At 38.4% G+C, this 20,878-nt stretch overlaps 1 protein-coding gene across 2 annotated transcripts in view; it reads right to left on the bottom strand.

Annotated features, from left to right (window-relative positions):
* The window catches only part of CDK6 (cyclin dependent kinase 6), a 153,422-nt gene that overhangs the window by 94,497 nt on the left and 38,047 nt on the right, over window positions 1-20,878 (bottom strand). For both annotated transcript variants that reach the window (XM_060782255.2, XM_067470299.1), the window contains exon 3: window positions 12,015-12,150. In XM_060782255.2, the coding sequence (XP_060638238.2) occupies window positions 12,015-12,150 (136 nt within the window). The remainder of the gene's footprint in view (window positions 1-12,014; window positions 12,151-20,878) is intronic.

The following is a 20,878-nucleotide window of genomic DNA, read 5'->3' as shown; positions in this document are numbered from 1 at the left end:
TAGGTAGAAGGTGGTTTGCAAGGATTCTCCCAGCGGAGGTTAGAAGACACTTACAGGATCCCTTGTAATGGATTCTGGGAGCTATAGTCATAAAGTGACATTTTCAGATCTGAAGAAAACACGGCATTAACTAAATGGAAGCAGGTTTACTGAGATGGTAAAGACAAGATAGATCTTAATCAGCAATCAGTTAATTAATTTCTCTTTCTTTTAGAGTGAAGCTGAAATAGTGGAAAATATAAGTGTCAAATGTAATATATTATGCTAACAAAACATTCAAAAATACATACAGAAGAAAAAGAAAACCAGAAAAACTTGTTCTGGTCAAAGGAACTGAATGAAAAGTTAAAATGAGCAAATACTTTCTCCTACAACTATTGAGTATTTTCCAAATACAAAACTAATGTGAAAATGAATAGTTGCAACTGGTGAAGGATTACGGTAGGTCTTTCTTCCACTTCAAATCAATCTATACAGAATGAAGTCAGGGGGTTAAACTAGATACTACTCCATTCTGCAAGCTTTACTACATCAGAGCCTGAGTAACCTTTCATTTACTCATGCCAATTAAGAAAAGAAAAAAAAAACCACCAATCAGAAAGCCTACCACTGGAAAGTATGCACTGTTGCAAAATGCCACTCAGTGAATTGGAAGCAAACTGTATATTTAGGAAAGCGAATGAAAGAGCCTAGAATTCACTGTCAAAAGAGTGCTGCACTCTTTTGTGTCTTAGATACTAAGTAGTACCATTTACTGTGTGCCCTGAAAAGTGGTGAGCAGATGGGGGTAATACATTTCCAAACCATAGAAACTCTCCTTCTGCAGGGCCAGAAAAAAAGGATCTCCCTGGTATGCCTTTCCTATGGCAAAGGAAAAGACAAGATGATGGCTTTCCAGCTCATTGCACTTTTATAGCATTCTCATCAATCCCCATGGGGTGGGTCTTTGTTATCCTTCCTAGAGGACTGTTCTTGGTTTGCTGATCACAATGCAGCATGATTTCACTAACCACCACATCAAAGAACCCCCTTCTCCACTTCATAAAACACGAAGGCCTAAAGGTCTCCGTTCTTCGTCTTGAACAGACTTGGGACTTCACATTTTTCTCAAGCTGTGGCTCTGGCCGTACAAAGGTTGAGGCATAAACATTTAGTATTTTGAAGAAATGTCTACTTTTTCAAAAGGCAGTTTAAAAGGCGAAAAGCTTTAAGTCATCTCTATACTCGGTAGCTATGTAAACTATCAGGTGTAAGCTTATGTCCTAAAAACCCACTGAAAATAATAAATCATGAAAATGATACGAGCCCCAGTGGCACAGTGGGTTAAACCCTTGTGCTGTCAGGATTGCTGATCAACAGGTCAGGGGTTCGAGTCTGGGGAGAGCAGTTTGAGCTACCTCTGTCAGCTCCACTTCCCCATACGGAGACATGAGAGAAGCCTCCCACAAGGATGGTAAAACATCACATATCCAGGCATCCCCTGGGCAACATCCTTGCAGCCAATTCTCTCACACCAGAAGTGACTTGCAGTTTCTCAAGTTGCTCCTGACTTGAGAAAAAAATGAAAACGATATAAGAGAATGCGATAAGGACAGTTTGTGTAGAGGTTCCAAATAACCATAGCAAGAGCTGATGAAAGTTTTATGGAACTGTGTACCACAGTTTTCAGTTTTACTAATACACAGTATATACAATCAACATGCCATAGCTATGCATTCTGCATCCATGGATTCAACCAACCATGGTTCAAAAACATTCAAGAAAGAAAATTCAAAAAGGTGAGTACTATTGTTGATATGTAGACATACCCTGCTGTAGCCTCTCACCATTGTACAGATCCTCATCCTCTCTCCAGCCCTTGTTTGCTTGCCGTTTTACATATGGGATGCTAATTTACTAGGCCACTGTATATTGTGTTATTTTACTATGCCATTTACAATGCCATTGTATATCATGGGACTTGAGTATCCATGGATATTGGTATCCATAGGGAGTCCTGGAACCAAACCCTGGCAGATACAAAGGTCCTACTGTATAACATGGAAACATAAGAAGCTGTTTTAAATGTAGTCAGACCATTTGTTCATATAGATTAGTACTGTCAACACTGAATGTTGGTGGCTGGCTTTTCAGGTAGCCATCATTCCCTCAGTACTTGACTTGTGAGCTACAGGTTTTATGTTAGCTTTTTAAAAGTTGAAATAGAGCACAGAATATGTATGAGACAGGACAAGCTAAACTATAATAATAATAATAATAATAATAATTTATTTATATACCGCCCTATCTTTCCACAGGGACTCAGGGTGGTTTATAGACAAAAGTAACCAAGTGGAAAACATTCATTGTCAAAAGGAGCAAAAAACTAAATAATAAATCTACTGGAATCACAGCAACCTGGTAGAGGGTGATGGTGAGGCCCTCTTTGGCCCGTTGGTATAGCAGCTGCCTCGAGGAGGGCAACAGCGAGGCCCTCCTGGACCGTTGGTGATGCAGATGCCTCAAGGAGGGCTATATAATATAACCATATGTTAATACCATGAAAGAAACACCAAGGTCAGATGAAATTTAATTTCAAGCGATATGAAACATGCAGAAATGCTTGAATACTTCCACCTGCACTTGTCCTTTTTTCTCTCACGCAGTCTAGTTATTTTTGTTCTAATAAACATATGTATTTTTGTCTTTCTTTGTTTCCCTTTACATTCTGGCTTGATATAACCCAGCCCCAGTCTACTGTTGCATTATGCTGCAAAAGCCATGGGTAACCTGGGGCATAACGTCAGGATAGGTATCAGGAGGCATACATGAGACTAGTCAAGATGTCTCATTTCCAATATGAGAGGCATTATGCTTCTGTATATCAGTTGCAGAAGAATACAATAGCAGTGTGCAATTGCACTTCTGCATGGCTCATAGATTTCCCACTGGCAGCTGTTTGGGCATATCAAAGATTGTACTATAGACTAGGGCTTCTTAAACTTTTCCCACTTGCAACTCTTTTCTGCCCAAGAAATGTTTATGGGACACCAAGTACATAGGTATATAAAATAGATAAGAAAATCAAACATTTTTTGATTTTGCAGGTTGATTTTCCTTTTTATGAAGTACAGCTGAAGCATTTTCAGCAGAATCTACTATAAATACTGCACATTGTTGCTAACACATCTGTGTAAATGTCTACATTAGCCATGAGGTTGTAAAAACCTTTTACTGTCGCCAAATTTTTGTGACCCAACAGTGAACAAAGGAGACCCCGCATGAGGTTGGGCTGGGATCCACTGTTTAAGAAGTAGTGCTATAGACAGCCTGATCCATTATGGGTCTTGTTATATTCAGCATAAGTTTACAGGTGTAAAATACACAAAAGAAATATCCCTTTTACAAGATCCAGCATTCCTGGATCACTGTTACCTCACCTGGTAACATCTGAACAGACATATAACTCCACCTCTTGTTGCATTGCCTTTTGATACCCTCACATATTCTTGCTGAGATCTCCGCTTTTTTTTTTTTTTACTGACTAAAAATCCACTGTTGGAGCCCCCGGTGGTGCAGTGGGTTAAAGCACTGAGCTGCTGAGCTTGTTGATCGAAAGGTCACAGGTTTGATTCCGGGGAGCGGCGTGAGCTTCCACTGTCAGCCCTAGCTTCTGCCAACCTAGCAGTTTGAAAACATGCAAATGTGAGTAGATCAATAGGTCTACCTACTGGCGGGAAGGTAATGGCGCTCCATGCAGTCATGCCGGCCACATGACCTTGGAGGTGTCTACGGACAACGCTGGCTCTTCAGCTTAGAAATGGAGATGAGCACCACACCCCAGAGTCAGACATGACTGGACTTAATGTCAGGGGACTACCTTTACCTTAAAAATCCACTGGGTGACAGTCATGGAATTTCTGTTTATCACAAAACAACCCAGCTTACCTGTCTGGCCCAGCTTACCTGTCTGAATGTATCTCTCCCTATGAACCATCTTAGAGCTTAGAGTCTGGGGTAGCCCTGGTCTCGGTCTCGCCTCCTTCGCAGGTGCGACTGATGGGGACGAGAGACAGGGCCTTCTCAGTGGTGGCCCCTCGGCTAATCTAATATCCCTTCCTGGGGACAGTAGAAATGCTTTTTGATCAAGCCTTTGGAGATTTTGTGCAATAGATAAATATGGAATTATGTGCAATGACTATTGGAATGGCCCAGACTATGACCTTAGATAATGTGGTTAGCAGTGAAGGCATATGTTTAAATGTTTTAATGTATTTTATAATTATATTTAAATGTTTATTTCAACTGTACATTGTTTCTGAAGGCATTGAATAGTTGCCTAAGTGTAAGCCGCCTTGAGTCCCCTCCGGGGCAGAGAAAGGCGGGGTAGAAATGTTGTATAAACCCATTTACATTTGGGATATGTAATACATTGTAATACCATTGCAGTGCACACTCAAAACTAGATGCAGGCTAGCTCTGTAAGACAGAGCATTGCTTGCTGCAGAAATGTATTTGTAGCGTCTGCTTTGCTTCCTCTTGCATTATGCCATTATGCAGCCAGACAGCTGCATGTTTTAAATATGTGGAATGAAGGGAGGATGAGGAACTTTAAGGGGAGTCCTTCTTTTTGCTGCTGGGGCACTGGTTCAATCATGGTGGTAACTATGCAAAGAACACCCGAAGATAATAAAACGCATATTTAGAGATGGTTTGACTTTCCACAAGCTCCCCCTTTGCCTAGCCTTTTCAATATCTCCTCTGTTTTGGTCTGTGTTGTTTCTCACTGAATGACAGGCCTGTGCAAGACATACTTTAGTAATTTGAAGCATATGGCTCATAGCTCACTGTTGTTTTTCTTTTAGTTTCAAAATTGGTCTTTCCAATTTAAAGTACATGAAAGACATCTGTATACTCTTTCATTAAACTCCTTTTATATTTATAACATCCTATGCATTCTTTTCAAACTCTTCCTGTGAAGCATCAGAGTGTAAGCACAGGCAGCAGCTATTTCCTTTGTATCACAGACAGAAGAGTGCGGGAAATAAATGATCCCACCCGCCTCCCATTATACACACAGGCACAGGAATAATACTTTGTTTTTCCAAACAGGAATATCTTGAGGTTAATTTCAAATGAAATAACATTATTCGCACCTATCATTGCCTTCTTTCCTTCTGCAATAAAAACAAGCGGAAAACTCGTTGGAATCTCCACCAAAGTATCATGTTTTGAAGCCTTTTGAGATTTCTAAATGGCAGCTGCACGATACGATTGTCCTATTGCAAAATGCATTATGTTGCTGCATTTATTACACCCAGCACCTAGAGACAATAACCATGCAAGGTTCTTGTGGGTTTTTTCGGGCTATAGGGCCATGTTCTAGAGGCATTTCTCCTGACGTTTCGCCTGCATCTATGGCAAGCATCCTCAGAGGTAGTGAGGTCTGTTGGAATTAGGACAATGGGTTTATATATCTGTAGAATGGCTGGGGTGGGGCAAAGAGCTCTTCTCTGCTGGAGCTAGGTGTGAATGTTTCAACTGACCACCTTCATTAGCATTTGAAGGCCTGGCTGAGCCTGGGAAAATCTTTTGTTGAGAGATGTTAAGATGTGCCTGGTTGTTTCCTCTCTGCTGTTTTGCTGTTGTAATCCTAGTTGTAATCCAACACTCAACAGACTGAAAGCTAAAACCAAGGTCACAACATCTGTTCTAGAACTGCAATATGCTGATGATAATGTAGTCTGAAGAACATGCCGGTGAATAATAAGTCTCTACAGTCATCTTGAATCCACCACCAGGACTCTACACTTGGAAGGCAATCATACTTGGTCTCGAGTGATAGCCGATTATCATGACCTCACAATACTAATCCTCTACTTATAACTTTAATCTGAACAGCTGGATTGTGAACTTTCTGACTTTGTTGTTCTCCAAGCATCTGGTACTTGAATGAGCGTCACATGCCACTCTTCTGACTCAGACCAAACAGGGGAATCATCACCACAGATTTTCCCCATATGTGTCTAGTTCTTTCTATATTATACAGGAACTGCATATCCTGTAGAGAGAATTCTGTATGGATTCAAATGGGTGACTTATTGCTGTCATAGTAGCTGCAGCAGTGAACAAAATAAGTGAAAATAAAATGAACCCATAACCTTCAGAGAACATGCTACAAATAAAGATAGCTTAATACAGGATTGTGGAAAATGTGGTACTATTCTCATTTCTTGTGACATTCCAAGTCCCTCAAGAGATGTTCTGTGCAGTTTCCCACCCCTCATTTACTTAGGCAAGATTTGAATTCTATGTGTCTTTTTTATGCAATCTACTCTTTAATGTGGCCATAAGAAATTTGGAAAAAAATGCTTCTGATTTTACTTAACCACAATTTGTTAGGGTCATAATGACAAATATGGTTAATTTTAACTATGGTTTATACGAAGCAAGACAACTTAATACCATGGCTTATTACGTTAGCATTTAATAAATCTCAGATAACATTAATCTGGTCAAAATGACAATTTTTGGTATCCCATTCTACATCAAAAGATTTTTAGATCAGGAGACCAGTGGTTCAAGTGGGATGCAGCTTCTTGGGGATACAATCCATCCCATTTGGACCACAAGCTACTAATTGCTTTAGAACAGACAATGATTTTAAAAATAGTTGATACTAGTCTGCAGGGATTATATTCGGGATGTGCACAAAAACAAATACAGAAGGAGAGACTCAAGACTAGATTTACTACTCTTTTGCTTGTTCTCTATACATATAGATTTTTTTATGGCATTGGAGGAAAATTCAAACCATTGACTTCTAATCTTATTTTACATTCTGAAGAAATACAGGTCAAGGAAGGCTGTATAACGAGTAGATAATATCAGATTCTATAATATCAGATCCACTTTACTGAAGTGAAGATAATCTCATCAGCAAAACGTCCAAAGGATTAAGCACCCAAACAGTGCATCTCTGTTACTTCACTCATGTCTTCATGCGTAATTTTCTGTTTGCTGGCATCTACCCTCTGACTTTCCAATAATGTCTGTCTTTGTTTAGCTTCCTTTTAAAAATGTGGAAAATCTCAAAAGAAATCTGAGGAACCAGAAACTGGAATAGCATGTTGATTGTACAGCATGCTGACAAAAAACTTGTGAAAATGAGTACAAATGTAGAAAGAAATAAAGTGAGGGATATCCGTTTCAGATATGGAGTTCTTTCCTTGTTAAGCCATGTTCAAAGAGTGAACACCAACATCAGGAAGTATTACATCCATTTAATTTCAGAACAAGGCTGTTCTTAGATATTTTTATGCTCAGAAAGAGTGAAGTCCATCTTGGCTTGCTTTGTTTTGCCTCTTTCCAGTGGTGTCTGGAACAGCTTGTCTAGATTTGAATGGCAGTAATATCTGCATTGGGATAGTGCTATTTTTATACATGTAAAATGTCTCATTTTCACATATGGGTACAGCCTGCTTCCTGGGAATCATTAAAGGTTTCTGGGAAGTTAGAAGGGGAGTTAAATAAAATATAAGTAATAGCTCCACATCTTCATTTGGATGTGTTTAGTGGGACTGAAACATGGGCCTTCTGTCACATTCTTCTAATCTAGAATATCATAAGTGTGCGCTTACAATGTTCTTGACTTCAGAATGTCACAGTTCCCACACAATATTTTGGCTTTTTAATACTCTTCAGTTAAATCTTTGCTTTTCTTCTGAATTCAAATTCCAGATATACCTAAAGAGCGGAGATGATAGGTTTTGTTTCCTCACAGAAAGCAGGCTAAGTTGTTTTCAAATCAACATGTGCATTTTCTGAAGAATCATACCTTAAGGAACATGGCTGAATTTGATGATAACTGAATGTTATAATCCTATCTATCACTCATTTATGTTAAATTCACTTCCAGTTATGCCTATGAAACTGTTGACTTTTGGTTCCCCAATCCTGATTTCTGGGTTCCAATGCCCTCACTTTGTTTCACAAGGTAGAAGAGAAGTATCTGACTAAGGTAAAGGTAAAGGTTGTCCCTGGACATCAAGTCCAGTCATGTCCAACTCTGGGGATTGATGCTCATCTCCATTTCTAAGCCAAAGAGCTGGCGTTGTCCATAGAAGCTTCCAAGGTCATGTGGCCGACATGACTGCATGGAGCACTGTTACCTTCCCGCCAAAGTGGTACCTATTGATCCACTCACATTTGCATGTTTTCAAAATGCTAGGTTGGCAGAAGCTGGGGCTGACAGCGGAAGCTTATGCTGCTCTCTGGATTCGAACCTGCAACCTTTCAGACAACAAGCTCAGCAGCTCAGCAGTGAACGGGAGATCTACTGCTACACTACTGCTGAGTTGCAAGCACATTAGTTACCTGCTGTTGCTATTTACTTTTTGAGGGTAATGGGGGTATAATTACATTACACTGAAAAACAACGTAATGAGTAAGGATAACTTTTCCCCTCGATATTACAATAAATACTGGCTCCTAGTTATTTTTGAAAGCTTCTTTTATGAGGCATCTAAAAGTATTTTGACTAAAATATGTCATTTTTACTATTGTGTCTAACATTTAAAAATGTAACACAGTAATGGCAAGTTAAATAGGTAATACAAATTGTGCCATTCCAATGAGTAACCAGGTGACTCCTCAAACTCAATGAATGAAGGTAACAAATATGAAGGTGGGTCAAAAGGTTTTGCTTCCTGTGTCATAAAAACATTATGAATGAACATATAACAACAGCAGTTGCAACAGATCATAGCCTGAACTATACTCTACTCAAAACTACCGTTCAACATAATCACCATCAATTTGTACACATTTGTGCCATTGTTTAACCCAGACATCAAAGCCATTTTGGATAAATTCAGGGTTTTGCTTCATGACCCATGATTTTAAAGCTTTTTAAATGTCTTTTATGTCATTGAATTTGAAACCACGTAGGTTGTCTTTTTGGACCTATGAAAGACAATATATGTGGTTTCAGATTCAATGACTTGAATGACATTAAAATAGCTTTAAAATCATGGGTCATGAAACAAAACCCTGAATTTTTCCAAAATGGATTTGATGCCTGGGTTTATTGATGGCACAAATGTGTACAAACTGATGGTGACTATGTTCAATGGTAGCTTTGCGTAGAGGATAGTTCAGGCTATGATCTGTAGCAACTTCTGCTGTTATATGTTCATTTATAATGTTTTTATGACAGAGGAGGCAAAACTTTTTGACCTGCTCTCATACTTTCCAACCTGACAGGTGGATCTCTAGGTGGATGGAACTAGATCAACATGGATTTCTAACTCCAAAATTTCTTAATTGTGGAAACAGCAATTGGGAATTAGAAATCTATGTTGATCTACTTCCAGTTCTGTCTTACTAACCAAGAATGAAGTTGTTTGAGTTCAAGCCAGAGTTCATACTGAAAATAAGTCCCCTTGGCATAGAATATCAACAGAGATATCATGCTCTTTAGTTCTAAATGTAGTTCTTTTGTATTTTGCTCTAGTTTCCAGATCTTAAGGTTTTGGTAAAAAAAATGTCAATTTGATAGTTCAGAGATTTGCTAAACCCTCCCGTACAAGAACTTCATTTATTCTGTACGTGCTGTGTTTAAACAGGCAAAGGGAAAACATGGGGATTGCATAAACAATCACTGGTTTAAAAATGATTTCATTCTTACGATATTCAAGTAATACTCAGTTGAATGGTTTGTGATTTTTCCAGTTCTTTCATTTCTTTCAGTTTTTGTTTACTTTTGTTCCTGGACTTTTTCATCTTGTTTTTCTGTGCATTGTGAAGTGAAAACACTCAAATATGATCCAGTGCTTATGTGTATCAGTGGCAGATGGCAAATTGTTCTCTCTTCAACTCTGGAAACTGACATTCTCAGAAAAGCTAGAGAAGCCAGTAATTGATTCTTTGTCATGCAATGACGACATGCGCTTGCCGGCTTTGTAGAAGAACAGAAATGGAAAAGCATAAAGAATGGACAGCAGATGTACAGGCCATTCCAGAGCTTGGCAAGTGAGTCCTAAAAATGTAATTTGTTAAATAATTACAACATTCAGATGCATTTTAATTTGCTGTTTGTTAACACTATTCTTTTTAACCACTTGTCTGCACACATTTATTTTGGTGGCAGAGAGGGAACCTTAGAATCAATAGACTAAAATGCTAAAATGTTCTCTATAACAACCTTTAAAAACTTTCTAATGTAATTATAAACATTTACTTGTCATACCAACAGATTATCATTTATATCATTTGGCCCACTGCTTTTGAAATATAAGTTAATTATAACCTAATTACAGGCAACATTATCCATTACTACTAGACCCTAGTCCACTTCACATATGAGATGCTTGTAAGCAAAGCCTAAATCAGGTAAAATAAAGACGCACATTTTTCATAGCTGGCAAAAAAGCTAGCAGCCCAATATCACACCCTGTTGCAGTTACGGTGAAGCACAGTACTCAATGTGAATACAAGAAAGCAGAATATTTTGTCCCTTTGCTCAAATATTGCAAGTGGACTCCAACCAAAACATTATTTATTTATTTATTTATTTATTGCAATTTATTTAAATATTGCAAGTGGACTCCAACTAAAACAATGTCCTGCTACAATGAAAAATATATAGCTGATGTTAATAAATCCACATTCCCTTATAGTTGATTTTCTGGTGAAAATCAGAATCCTGGTTTTTATCGATCCATCCATAGTGTTTGAAGTGGAATTTAACCAAAGCACTAAATTAGGACTACTCCCCCAAACAAAAGCTAACCATACCCAAATGACAATAAGCTAGAAGTCTGCTCCTCAAATGACATCGGCCTCTTATATTGGATTAGAAATACTTGATACATTAGTTTGGTCTGTGCTTGTGCTTCATGAATTTCTCCTATGCGTTCTCAAATTTCAGCTCTTATTGCCCTTCAGGTACTTGCACTACAGAACCATTTAAAACATACTTTGTGGTTCCCAACTAAAATATGGTCCGCGGCCTCACCATTACTACTACCATTGCAATGAGAGCGACTGGTCTCACAAAACCCTCTTATAGTGCTGAGGCATATTAAATATGGTTTTCTGTGGGTGAACAGATGGTGAGTACTGGATAGCATATGTTCTGTATCAGAAACTAGAGCTGATGTGCTCTATCCAATGCACTTTTCTGAATTAGTACCCCAAATAACCAAACTAATCTAGAGTTGACCAAAAACTGATTTGTAACCCTTTGGTACTAATGTTGGAGAGTGGTCTTTGGACAAGGTAGTCCCTGGTCAAAATAGTCCCTGATCAAGTGATCCCTGGTCAAAGTGGTCCCTGGCCAAAAATGTTAGGAACCACTGATACAAACACATAACCCACAGGGAATCTTAATAGATTACCCCCTCCACACACACACACACACACACACACACACCAGAAAACAGATAAGTGAAATGTTCTGGAAGAGCATTTAAATTAATCATATGCTGCATCATATATTTGAGCACTATATGTGTGTGTATGTATACACTGTATATAGAATAGCATAGCATAATAAAGTTTTGTGTATTGTCTGGCCCAGAGTGTCCAAGTGTTTTTCATCATAGAGAAGAAAAGGCAGGACTGTTCTCTGCTGCCCCAGAGGATAGCACCAGATCGAATGGTTTGGAGTTACAGTAGGGTAGATTTCAGCTGAACAACAAAAGGAACTTTTTTATACTAATAGCTGTTTGGAAATAAAGCCAATTATCTAGAGCTTTGGTGGGGTCTAATTCTCTAAACATCTTCAAAAAAATGGCCACAGAGCTATTGCTGGGGATGCTTTAGCTGGAGATCCTCTATTTCACTCAGCAGGGGGTTGGACTCAATAGCCCATTCTGACTCAATGATCCTACAATTCTATAACTAAGCACAGAAATAACTGACTTCTACAAATCGGACAGCAATTCTCATGAAATGGTTTTCTAGTGTACATTAATCTTCAGCATATTATTCCATAAAATTATGTACAAACCTCCCCTACCCTTCTCTGATACCTTTATAGTTTCGCTAGGAACTCCAGGCTCTGGTACTTTATTCAAGTAAGTGGTCAAATCTTGATCAACATGTTCAAACACCAATGTTAACTTCGTCTCTCTTTCTGTCCGGGACACTGTACATACATCAAACAACCTAAGAAGGGGAAAAAAAGAAACGTTAAATAATAAATCAATGAACGCACAATCAGAGAAGTAATTGGAAGTCACAACTAAGCGTGTATGATTGCTCATTGCGGAATGTGAAATTAGGCTAAATTCAAGTGTAGATGAAAGTGTTCATCAGGCGAGAAGTGATCAGTGAGGCCAAAATTCCTAAATCTATCATTTGCTTGCTTTCCAAACAACTTTTTTGGGGAAGGGTTTCTGGCTAAGAGATAGGCAAAATGAGGGTATTGTCCACCCAAAATCATTTTTTTCTTTCACTTAAAACTTAAGTTGAGCATTTAGAACTGCAGTTTAAGAAACCAAAAGAAAAAAAGGAGACAATTACAAAAGGAACGTAAACAAAGTAAATAGAAGAGTTCCGAGTACAAATGATTTCTAGTATATCAGCAACTACTAAAAATTTGAAGACATAAAGACACAATGAAACTTGTGTTCTTATTTCAGGGAATGCCCAATTCACCACCTGTATTTACCCCTTTCAGTATGTTCCAGAGAATGAGCTTTTCCTGCATGGCAGGGGGGTTGAACTAGATGACCCATGTGGTCTCTTCCTACTTTATTATTCTATGAATCTATGAATAACACATTTGAATTGAATATTTATTTTATTTCATTTACAAACATTATCCACACCACATGAGACGTTTCTGAAATCCTGTCTATTGAAAAACAGTTTGTGTTGCGGTATTAATAGTTATCAAAAGCCACCCCTCACCCCACCACAAAAGCAGAGATCCCAATATATGGCTATAATTCTCTAGACTGAAAGCAACTGGCAAAACCACCTGCTTAAGAAAACTATGAAATTCATGGTGTCACCAAAAGTCAACAGGTAACTTGAAGGTACTTTGCATGCGATTTTCCTGCTTCTAGGCAGGAGGTTGGACTGGATGGCCCACGAGGTCTCTTCCAACTCAAGGATTCTATGATCGGTACATAGCAATTGTAGACTCCACTGTCTACTACCTATTATCAGTTATGAGCTCTCTCTCTTGGAGATACCATCTAACTATAGTAGATAAGCTGAACATAATTTAATACCAGACAGGTCACAGTACAGTTACCAAACATGCCTTTGTCTAGAACTTTTTCATCTTCAAATATCAAAGAAGTTTACAAATTGAGCAAGGACTAATACTGTGAAGAACAAAGTACTGAACCTACCTATAAGTGGAAAGAAAGCATTCTTGCATTTAAGATACTTATCTGCAGTCTCAGAGATTTTCATGGTCTCAGTAGAGAAATCACAATAAACTCTGAGTTGAATAGGACTTGACCTTACAAACTTCATAAAAAATAATTTTCAAGGTAAAGAAAAGTTAAGAAAAACTTCAGATAAAAGTGCTTTTTATAATTAGAAATCTCCTGGGAAACATAAAAATACTTCATTAAAAAGTAGTATTATTTTGTACATAGTGGCAAATTCTCAAAGGCTATACTCATATGCCTGAAAGAGCTCATTGTAGACCAAGGGTTACATGATTCCAACTTCTGCTGTATTTATACCCATCATTGTAAATTTACCCAGTATCATGGGCATCCCTTAGAAACTGGTTAGTTGTGGTATTACAATGTAAAGATCTAATTCACAAGAGATAGGCTCCTCTGTCTCATTAGCCTATATTTGTACATACAGGAAGACACAAATTCCAAGGAACTTATATTAGATTTTTTTAGACCAAATACAATTATTTGTATCAATCTTCCAAACTTCATCTCTTTTTTCATGCAATGGTAACCTGTTTCGGGTTCAAGATAGGAATTCAGTAGCATTTTCACAACAGAAACTTCTCACATTCAACATTCTTAATTTTCTCTAGTTTAAACATGGCTGCATTACTTTGACAATAACACGTTCACTTTATATTAGTGATTGACTACCATTAAATACTCTGATATTTGACAGTGGTTTAATATATGAAACATCTTCATATAAATCATTTATTCCAGTTTGCTCACATGAAGGAGGCAGGCAGGCCCAAAACCTGAACATAAACACTGGAAAATATTTCCAACTGTATGTTTCTGTTGAACAACATTTACTTAATTTTAAAACATTTTTGCCAACTATTTAATACATTGGCAATGTTGCTAAATGCAATACTTTTTAAAAGGCTCCACTGTGCAAAATGTGAACATCAGTATTCTGCACACTTCTCTCAATGTGCAATAAAATGCTTAATACAGTTAGGTTTTTCTTAACTGAAGGGTTTTACACCGACTACTATTACTATTATTTTGTAGAGGCGATATTCTTATTTCCTTTCGCTCTTTTATTACATATTCTGCTTATGACATAATACTGTAAATTTCCTTAATCAGCATAAAACTGGGAGGGCAGTATAGTGCTTTAGAACACATGAAATGCAAAGATATGTGGTAGATTTAAATAAAAAAAAAAGCTTGGCTTTTAAATATAATTATATTTTAATATCAACCATTGGCCTACCAACACAAACAAAAGACTTTAAAACAGTTGAAAACCAACTTACTAATGCCGAAAGACCTCTCCAGCTACTACAAAGATACTACCCAAAGCCTAACCCTGCCAAGACACAAGTATGTGCTTTCCATTTACGTAATCGTGAAGCCAACAGGAAAATAAAGGTTACATGGGAAGGCCAAGAGCTTGAACACTGTTCCCAACCTAAACATCTCAGCGTCACCTTAGATCAAACACTAAAATTTAGGACACACTGTGCGAACACCAAGAACAAAGTAGTTGTACGCAGTAACATCCTGTGGAAACTTACTAATAGCACATGGGATGCAGACCCAAAATTAATAAGAACATCAGCCCTGGCCTTGTCTTACTCAACTGCGGAGTATGCCTGCCCCGTCTGGCATAAATCTGCCCATGCGAAGCAGGTGAATATTGCACTGAATGAGACATGTAGAATAATCACAGGATGTCTTAAACTGACACCTATAAGCTAGCTGGCATTGCCCCCCCCCCCATGTGCAACGGGAAGTTGCTGCCAATTGGGAGAGAAATAAGGTTGAACATTGTGAAAACCACCCACTGTATGGCTATCAGCCTCCTCCTAGTAGACTTAAATCAAGGAAAAGTTTCATGAGAACCACCCCTCCTCTAAATGTCCGTTCAGCAACAGAAAGAATATCCCTGTGGGCATCAAAACCACGCAACTCCAACTGGATGGCCCCCTATGAGAGTCTTCTTCCAGGGACAAACCAAGAATGGGCAACTTGGAAGTCCCTGAACAAACTCAGAAGTGGAGTTGCCAGATCAAAAGACAACCTGACAAAATGGCACTACCTAGAAGAATCCTCCACTTTGTGCGACTGTGGAGCAGAACAAACAACTCAGCCTCTGTAAGCTTGCCCACAACGCCCTGCCTCATGCACAGAAAAAGAACTGTTTAAAGCTACAGTCAATGCAGTTGCTGTTATCCGTTTTTGGTCTAAAACTGTTTTGCTACTTGTAATCCCTTTATTTTATCAGTTTTAAACATTTATTTATGTAATGATATGGACACAAAATAAATAAATATTAACAATATCTGTTTGTTTTAGGAGTATTAATTTACATTGATACCTAGCTGTATTATGGAGAATTTATTCTGGAGAATATAAAAACAATTTATTTGTGGTTGGGTAATTTTTGAGAGTTGGGATGCCTTCCTCCCTATTGAATAGAGGATAGTACTGAGTGCTTGTTTTGGAGTTTGGTGGACACGGCAGTCTAATAACCCAATGGCCCGATCTACCAAGCAGTGTAAGACCCATTTCGACTGGAATTGGGTTATCTCGAAAGTATGTTATCTCAATAAATTTTGCAATTCCTGTTTTTCCCCCCTAAAATTTCACACATCTCCATCCTCCTTCACCAGCTTTCCAATGTTGATGATGGAAATGGGTATGCAGGCATTAAAAAAAACTTCCTAAAAAGAAGCTACTTTTTCTGAAGTTTGTTAACTGAGGTGTGCATGCATCTCGTCTTAGGCTACTATAAAAGTCTCAAAGAAAGTCTCCACCAAGTACTTCTGGAAGATACAGACAAGCGACCATGAGAAACTTCCTCCTGTTTGGAATAAGAGTTCTGTATTACAAACTGTGTCCTTTCTCTATCTATGGCAAAAATCCTACAGATGTGTTTCCGTAACAGTTGCCTTCTATGTTAAAAATAAAGTTTAACTCAATAGTACACCTGGTTCCTTCTCTACTCCTCCTGCTGCTCTGATCATTTTTTATGCTTACTATGCCTTTGTAACAAGCTAGAACATGTAGAAGTTTTATCTTTTGCAGATACAAAAGATTCACAAACTGAATGTTCTGCAAAAACAACCCACTTTGTGTTTCCATTATTTACAATGAAGAAAACACAACTTCTTGGCAAAGGGGGTGGATTGCCATTGTGCGTTTCATGCTGGAATACTTCATCTGGAAACATCCACCCCTCATTCCTCCTCTTCTCCTATCCTGCATGTTCTAACTATGCATGCTGGTTACTTGCTTTGGTAGCACATATCCTGGAAAGGTATGTGAGAAAAGGCCAGCACAAACTGAGATCACTTACTGTAACACTTCACAAACATGGAGGGCAGTTCCAGACACTGGAAAAGTCCATGCTGATTCAGCCCAGAAAAACATAATAGGACTTCTGAGGGACAGTCCAGACAGTGGCCATAGTGGGTTCGACCCACGTCTTTCAAGAAGGCTCAGATCAAACTCACAATCAAATCACCTTGGCACAAAGCAGGATTTTCCTGCTTTGTGCTGAAAGCATTTGTGATTTTGTGGGGCATCGTCTGGATTCCTCCCACAAATATCCTGCAGGGCACACATTTTGTGCCCTGTCTGGATGCACCCGGAGACAGGGTTCCACATTTACCTGCCAGTTTTCCCTAAAGTTGACTGATCAGATGCAATCTCTATATAAAAGTTGTCTGGATCTCTATATGGATGCTTGTTTGTCTGTTTGTACCACAAAGGCTGTTGCTAGGTGAAGTGGCCCTCTGTGATGTCGCTGGGAAAGAAAGATAATATGTGCATTAGGGGGAAGGGAGAAAGGAAGGGGGAAAAGACAGAAAGAGAAAAAGGAAAGAAAGGAAAGGAGGAGGAATGGAGAGAGGTAAAAGAAAGAAATAAGGAGGGAAAGGAGAAAAAGAAGGAAAGCTATGCAGGGAGGAGAGGAAAGAGAAAGAAGAGAAAGGAAGGGAAGAAAGGGGGGATGAAGAGAGGGAAGAGAGAAAAAGAAGGGAAGAGGCAGAAAGGAAGGAAGGAAAGAAGGAAGGCAATAAAGCAGAGCTGTAGAAGGTATATGAGGGAAACAGAGGAATTAAAGAAAGAGCCACAAAAAGAGCCTGCCCACCATTGACATGGAAACATTGTGAGGTAGTCCTTCTTAGAGCTGGAGAAGGGAGAAAGTAGACAGGCTGTGGTCCCAACAACATCTGGGCAATGCCAGGTATGTACACTAGTGGGAAATAAAAAAGGTAACTGAAGACATGAATCAACTCCATGGGTCAGCTAATGCAGAGGTCATAGAACTGCACCTGCAGAGCAGGAATTGTATTTGAACCGAAACAGCAAATTGGCAGTAGAAAGCTTATAAAATCTGATCTTACAGATCATACTCTTTCTTTAGTCCTTCAGCAGTGTACAGAACAAACAGTGTTTGTCTGAAAATGAAGCAAACAGTTCAGGGGCAAAGCCAGCTCAGTGGAGTTAGACTGGCAAAGCTTTCAGAACATCCCTGACCCGCAACACCAAGCCGTCCTTCCCTAGACCTCTTTGGAGCGGTGATCGTCCTGCTTTCCAAAATTTATTCTGCGGTTTTGGGATGTGGATAAATGTCTGGTAGGGACTGGGCTGAAACCACCAAACTAATTTTCATATCCCCAGCTTGTGTCCAAGAGTTATACAGGCCAGTGCTTCATTAACTCACCATGTCACTGGTCCTGTAAAAGGTCTCATTGTTAGGAATATTACTTCAAGGAAACAGCGCCCGATAAGATGTTCTTTCCATCCTCCCTTCTTGCTTTTTCAGTACATCACCCTATTTTCCAGACATGCCAACCTTTCTTAATCACTTCTGTCTGGCGATGTATTGCTTTTTATTTTATTTTTAAGCAGTCTAAGTGTGCCCAATGACACATCCATATTGCCCACACTTTTCCAAAGAGGTAAACTGACATATTCAAATAAAATAATAATGACAGATGCTAATCATTCCTCAAGTTAATTTGCTCTTCTGTTCAACCATATTCTTCAATTGTCTTGTTTTGAATGATAAATTTCAAAATGTTGTGAGATTCTTAAAAAGTGACCTTCACTTCTCTGAATTATATGTGGATTATGCCTTCGACCACACATGTAAAACTCAAGGCCTATCAGCCAAATTTAGCCCAACATGTCATTTTTGTGGCCTGGCAAAATAGTTATATTTTTACATCCAAAACAGCCCTTTGAAGGCAATCATAATGTTGATGTGGCCCTCGGTGCATATATGTTTGACACCCCAACCTTAGGCTTTCCATCTGACTTTGCACTTCTCCAAATATTGTATCATAGTCCAAAGAATTCTGAAATAATAAAATGCACATTTAAATACAAATTTTGAGATAAAATACTTATTAATATAATATTTAGACAGAAAATATTTAAATATTAATTTTTGAGAAACAATGCACTCAAATGCCTCAAATGTATTTTCAGAATGCAGAGGGCAAAATTAGCTTTGGCCCCAGATTCATCACAATGTGGTAGGAAAGCAGCACCAGCCCTCATGCAAATCTAGATTGGAAATATAGAAGAAGATATGGATGCGAGATATAAAAATGTGGAACGTTCTTAAAGGGTTTGTTCTTGTGACTTGGGTTCTGTTGAAACACTCCACTATTCTTTGTTTGTATGCCTTAAATATGATAATATACGGATGAAATACAGAATTTTTTTCACAATGTTTTCAATGGCAAGGGTGTTATAAAATTCCATATCTTAATCATCATCATCATCATCATCATCATCATCATCATCTTTATTTGTACCCTGCCACCATCTCCCCAAAGGGACTCGAGGCAGCTCACAGAAGCACTCCATGTAGACAACAATAAATAAATATAAATACAATGACATAAGTATAATAACAGTGCATAAAAATCTCATGAATAAAATTACAGAAATGTGAAAATTATAAAATTCCTAAAATGCAGCGGAACCTCCCAGCTGACTGTCTGTCATAACAATCAATCAAAGTGCGGGTCAGTACTATCAATGATTCATCACATTGGCCATGGATTACTCAGGTTTTTAGAGTCACCCGGAAGACCTGAAAAGAAGGGGCTAAACTAATTTCCTTAGGGAGGGTATTCCAGAGCCGGGAAACCACCACCAAGAAGGCCCTCTCTCTCTTTACTACCAAATGTGCTTGAGATGGTGGTGGGACCAAAAGAAGGGCCTCCCCAGCAGATCTTAGTGCCTGCGCTGGTTCGTAGAACAACTCTGAACAACTATGATGCATTCTTTTGTGAGACTGTTGCAAATTTTATTCTTGAGATCCGTAACTCCTATTAATGTTTTCCTTTTTATCTATGATGTGATTTTGTTGTTGTTATGCCAGTAAGGACTGTGTATTGTATTGTTGTTTGCTTCACTATCTCCTTGCCATTACACTACCTACCTCATATGGAAATATGTAAAACATTGAAAGTTTCAAACAACAAAAAGTATACAATATTTTTGGAGAAGGAAGGCATCTACCCATCCTTGGCTCCTGTATTGCCACCTACACCTATTCCTTCCTTCCTTCCTTCCTTCCTTCCTTCCTTCCTTCCTTCCTTCCTTCAATGCCCACTAACCAAAGTTCTCTGATCATCTTTAATATATAAAATATACATTTTGAAATGCAACAATAATACTATAAAACACTGAGTGAGGTTACACAACATGAAACCTGAAGGAAAGAATAAAACATTTTGATACGTAAAATCAAATTGAAATCTGCAGCAGAATATAACTGCAAGCTTGCCTTGAGTTCAATGGGACTAACTCTCAAGTAAATGAGAAAAAATGGTCACCCTTGCCAGCAAAAAGATTCATGACTTGCATATCCCTGTTTGTACAGAAGGAGTGTGTGTGGAAAAGACATCTCACCACCAATTATTTAAGCAATTGCACTTATCTCTGCACAAAGTGGCTGTAAGATCCAGGACAGAGCCAATCCTTTACATCTTTCTGATTCTCTTTTATATCTATCAGTATAAAGAAAGCTGAACGTATCATATAATGTTTTATTTATACAGTGGAACATGTATGGCACATTATATGTAGGCAATAGTCTCTTTCAGCGCTTCTCAGAGGGGTGGTCCCTCCCCATGATATTTTGGCCAATGGGAACAAATATGGTGCTGAAAAAGATTAATTTCCCTCACATCAAGCAGCCTGAGAAGTTCAGGTCTAAACTCATAGAAATACTGAGAGAACCAAGCATCTTAGGGTTCTTTTTTTTTTTTAAGGCAAACAATTCATAGAGAAACCTCTGTGAATGCATTCATAGAGAAGGTCCTAGACAGAATTACAATCTTCCTTTAAAGAAGAAAATATTAAATGGAGCATCTGACACAGTGCTTTCATCACAGGACTAACGAAAGAAGATGGGAAGTGGTAGTTAGTTATATCGTCCTCTATTTCTTTTATTTCAAAGTCTGAAGTATCTTAAAAAGGATGACCTGCAT

This window comes from Anolis sagrei, chromosome 6, assembly GCF_037176765.1.
Source record: "Anolis sagrei isolate rAnoSag1 chromosome 6, rAnoSag1.mat, whole genome shotgun sequence".
NCBI classification, from domain to species: Eukaryota; Metazoa; Chordata; class Lepidosauria; order Squamata; family Dactyloidae; genus Anolis; species Anolis sagrei.
Note: the sequence above shows the minus strand (reverse complement) of the source record. Positions and strands in the feature narration are given on the sequence as shown.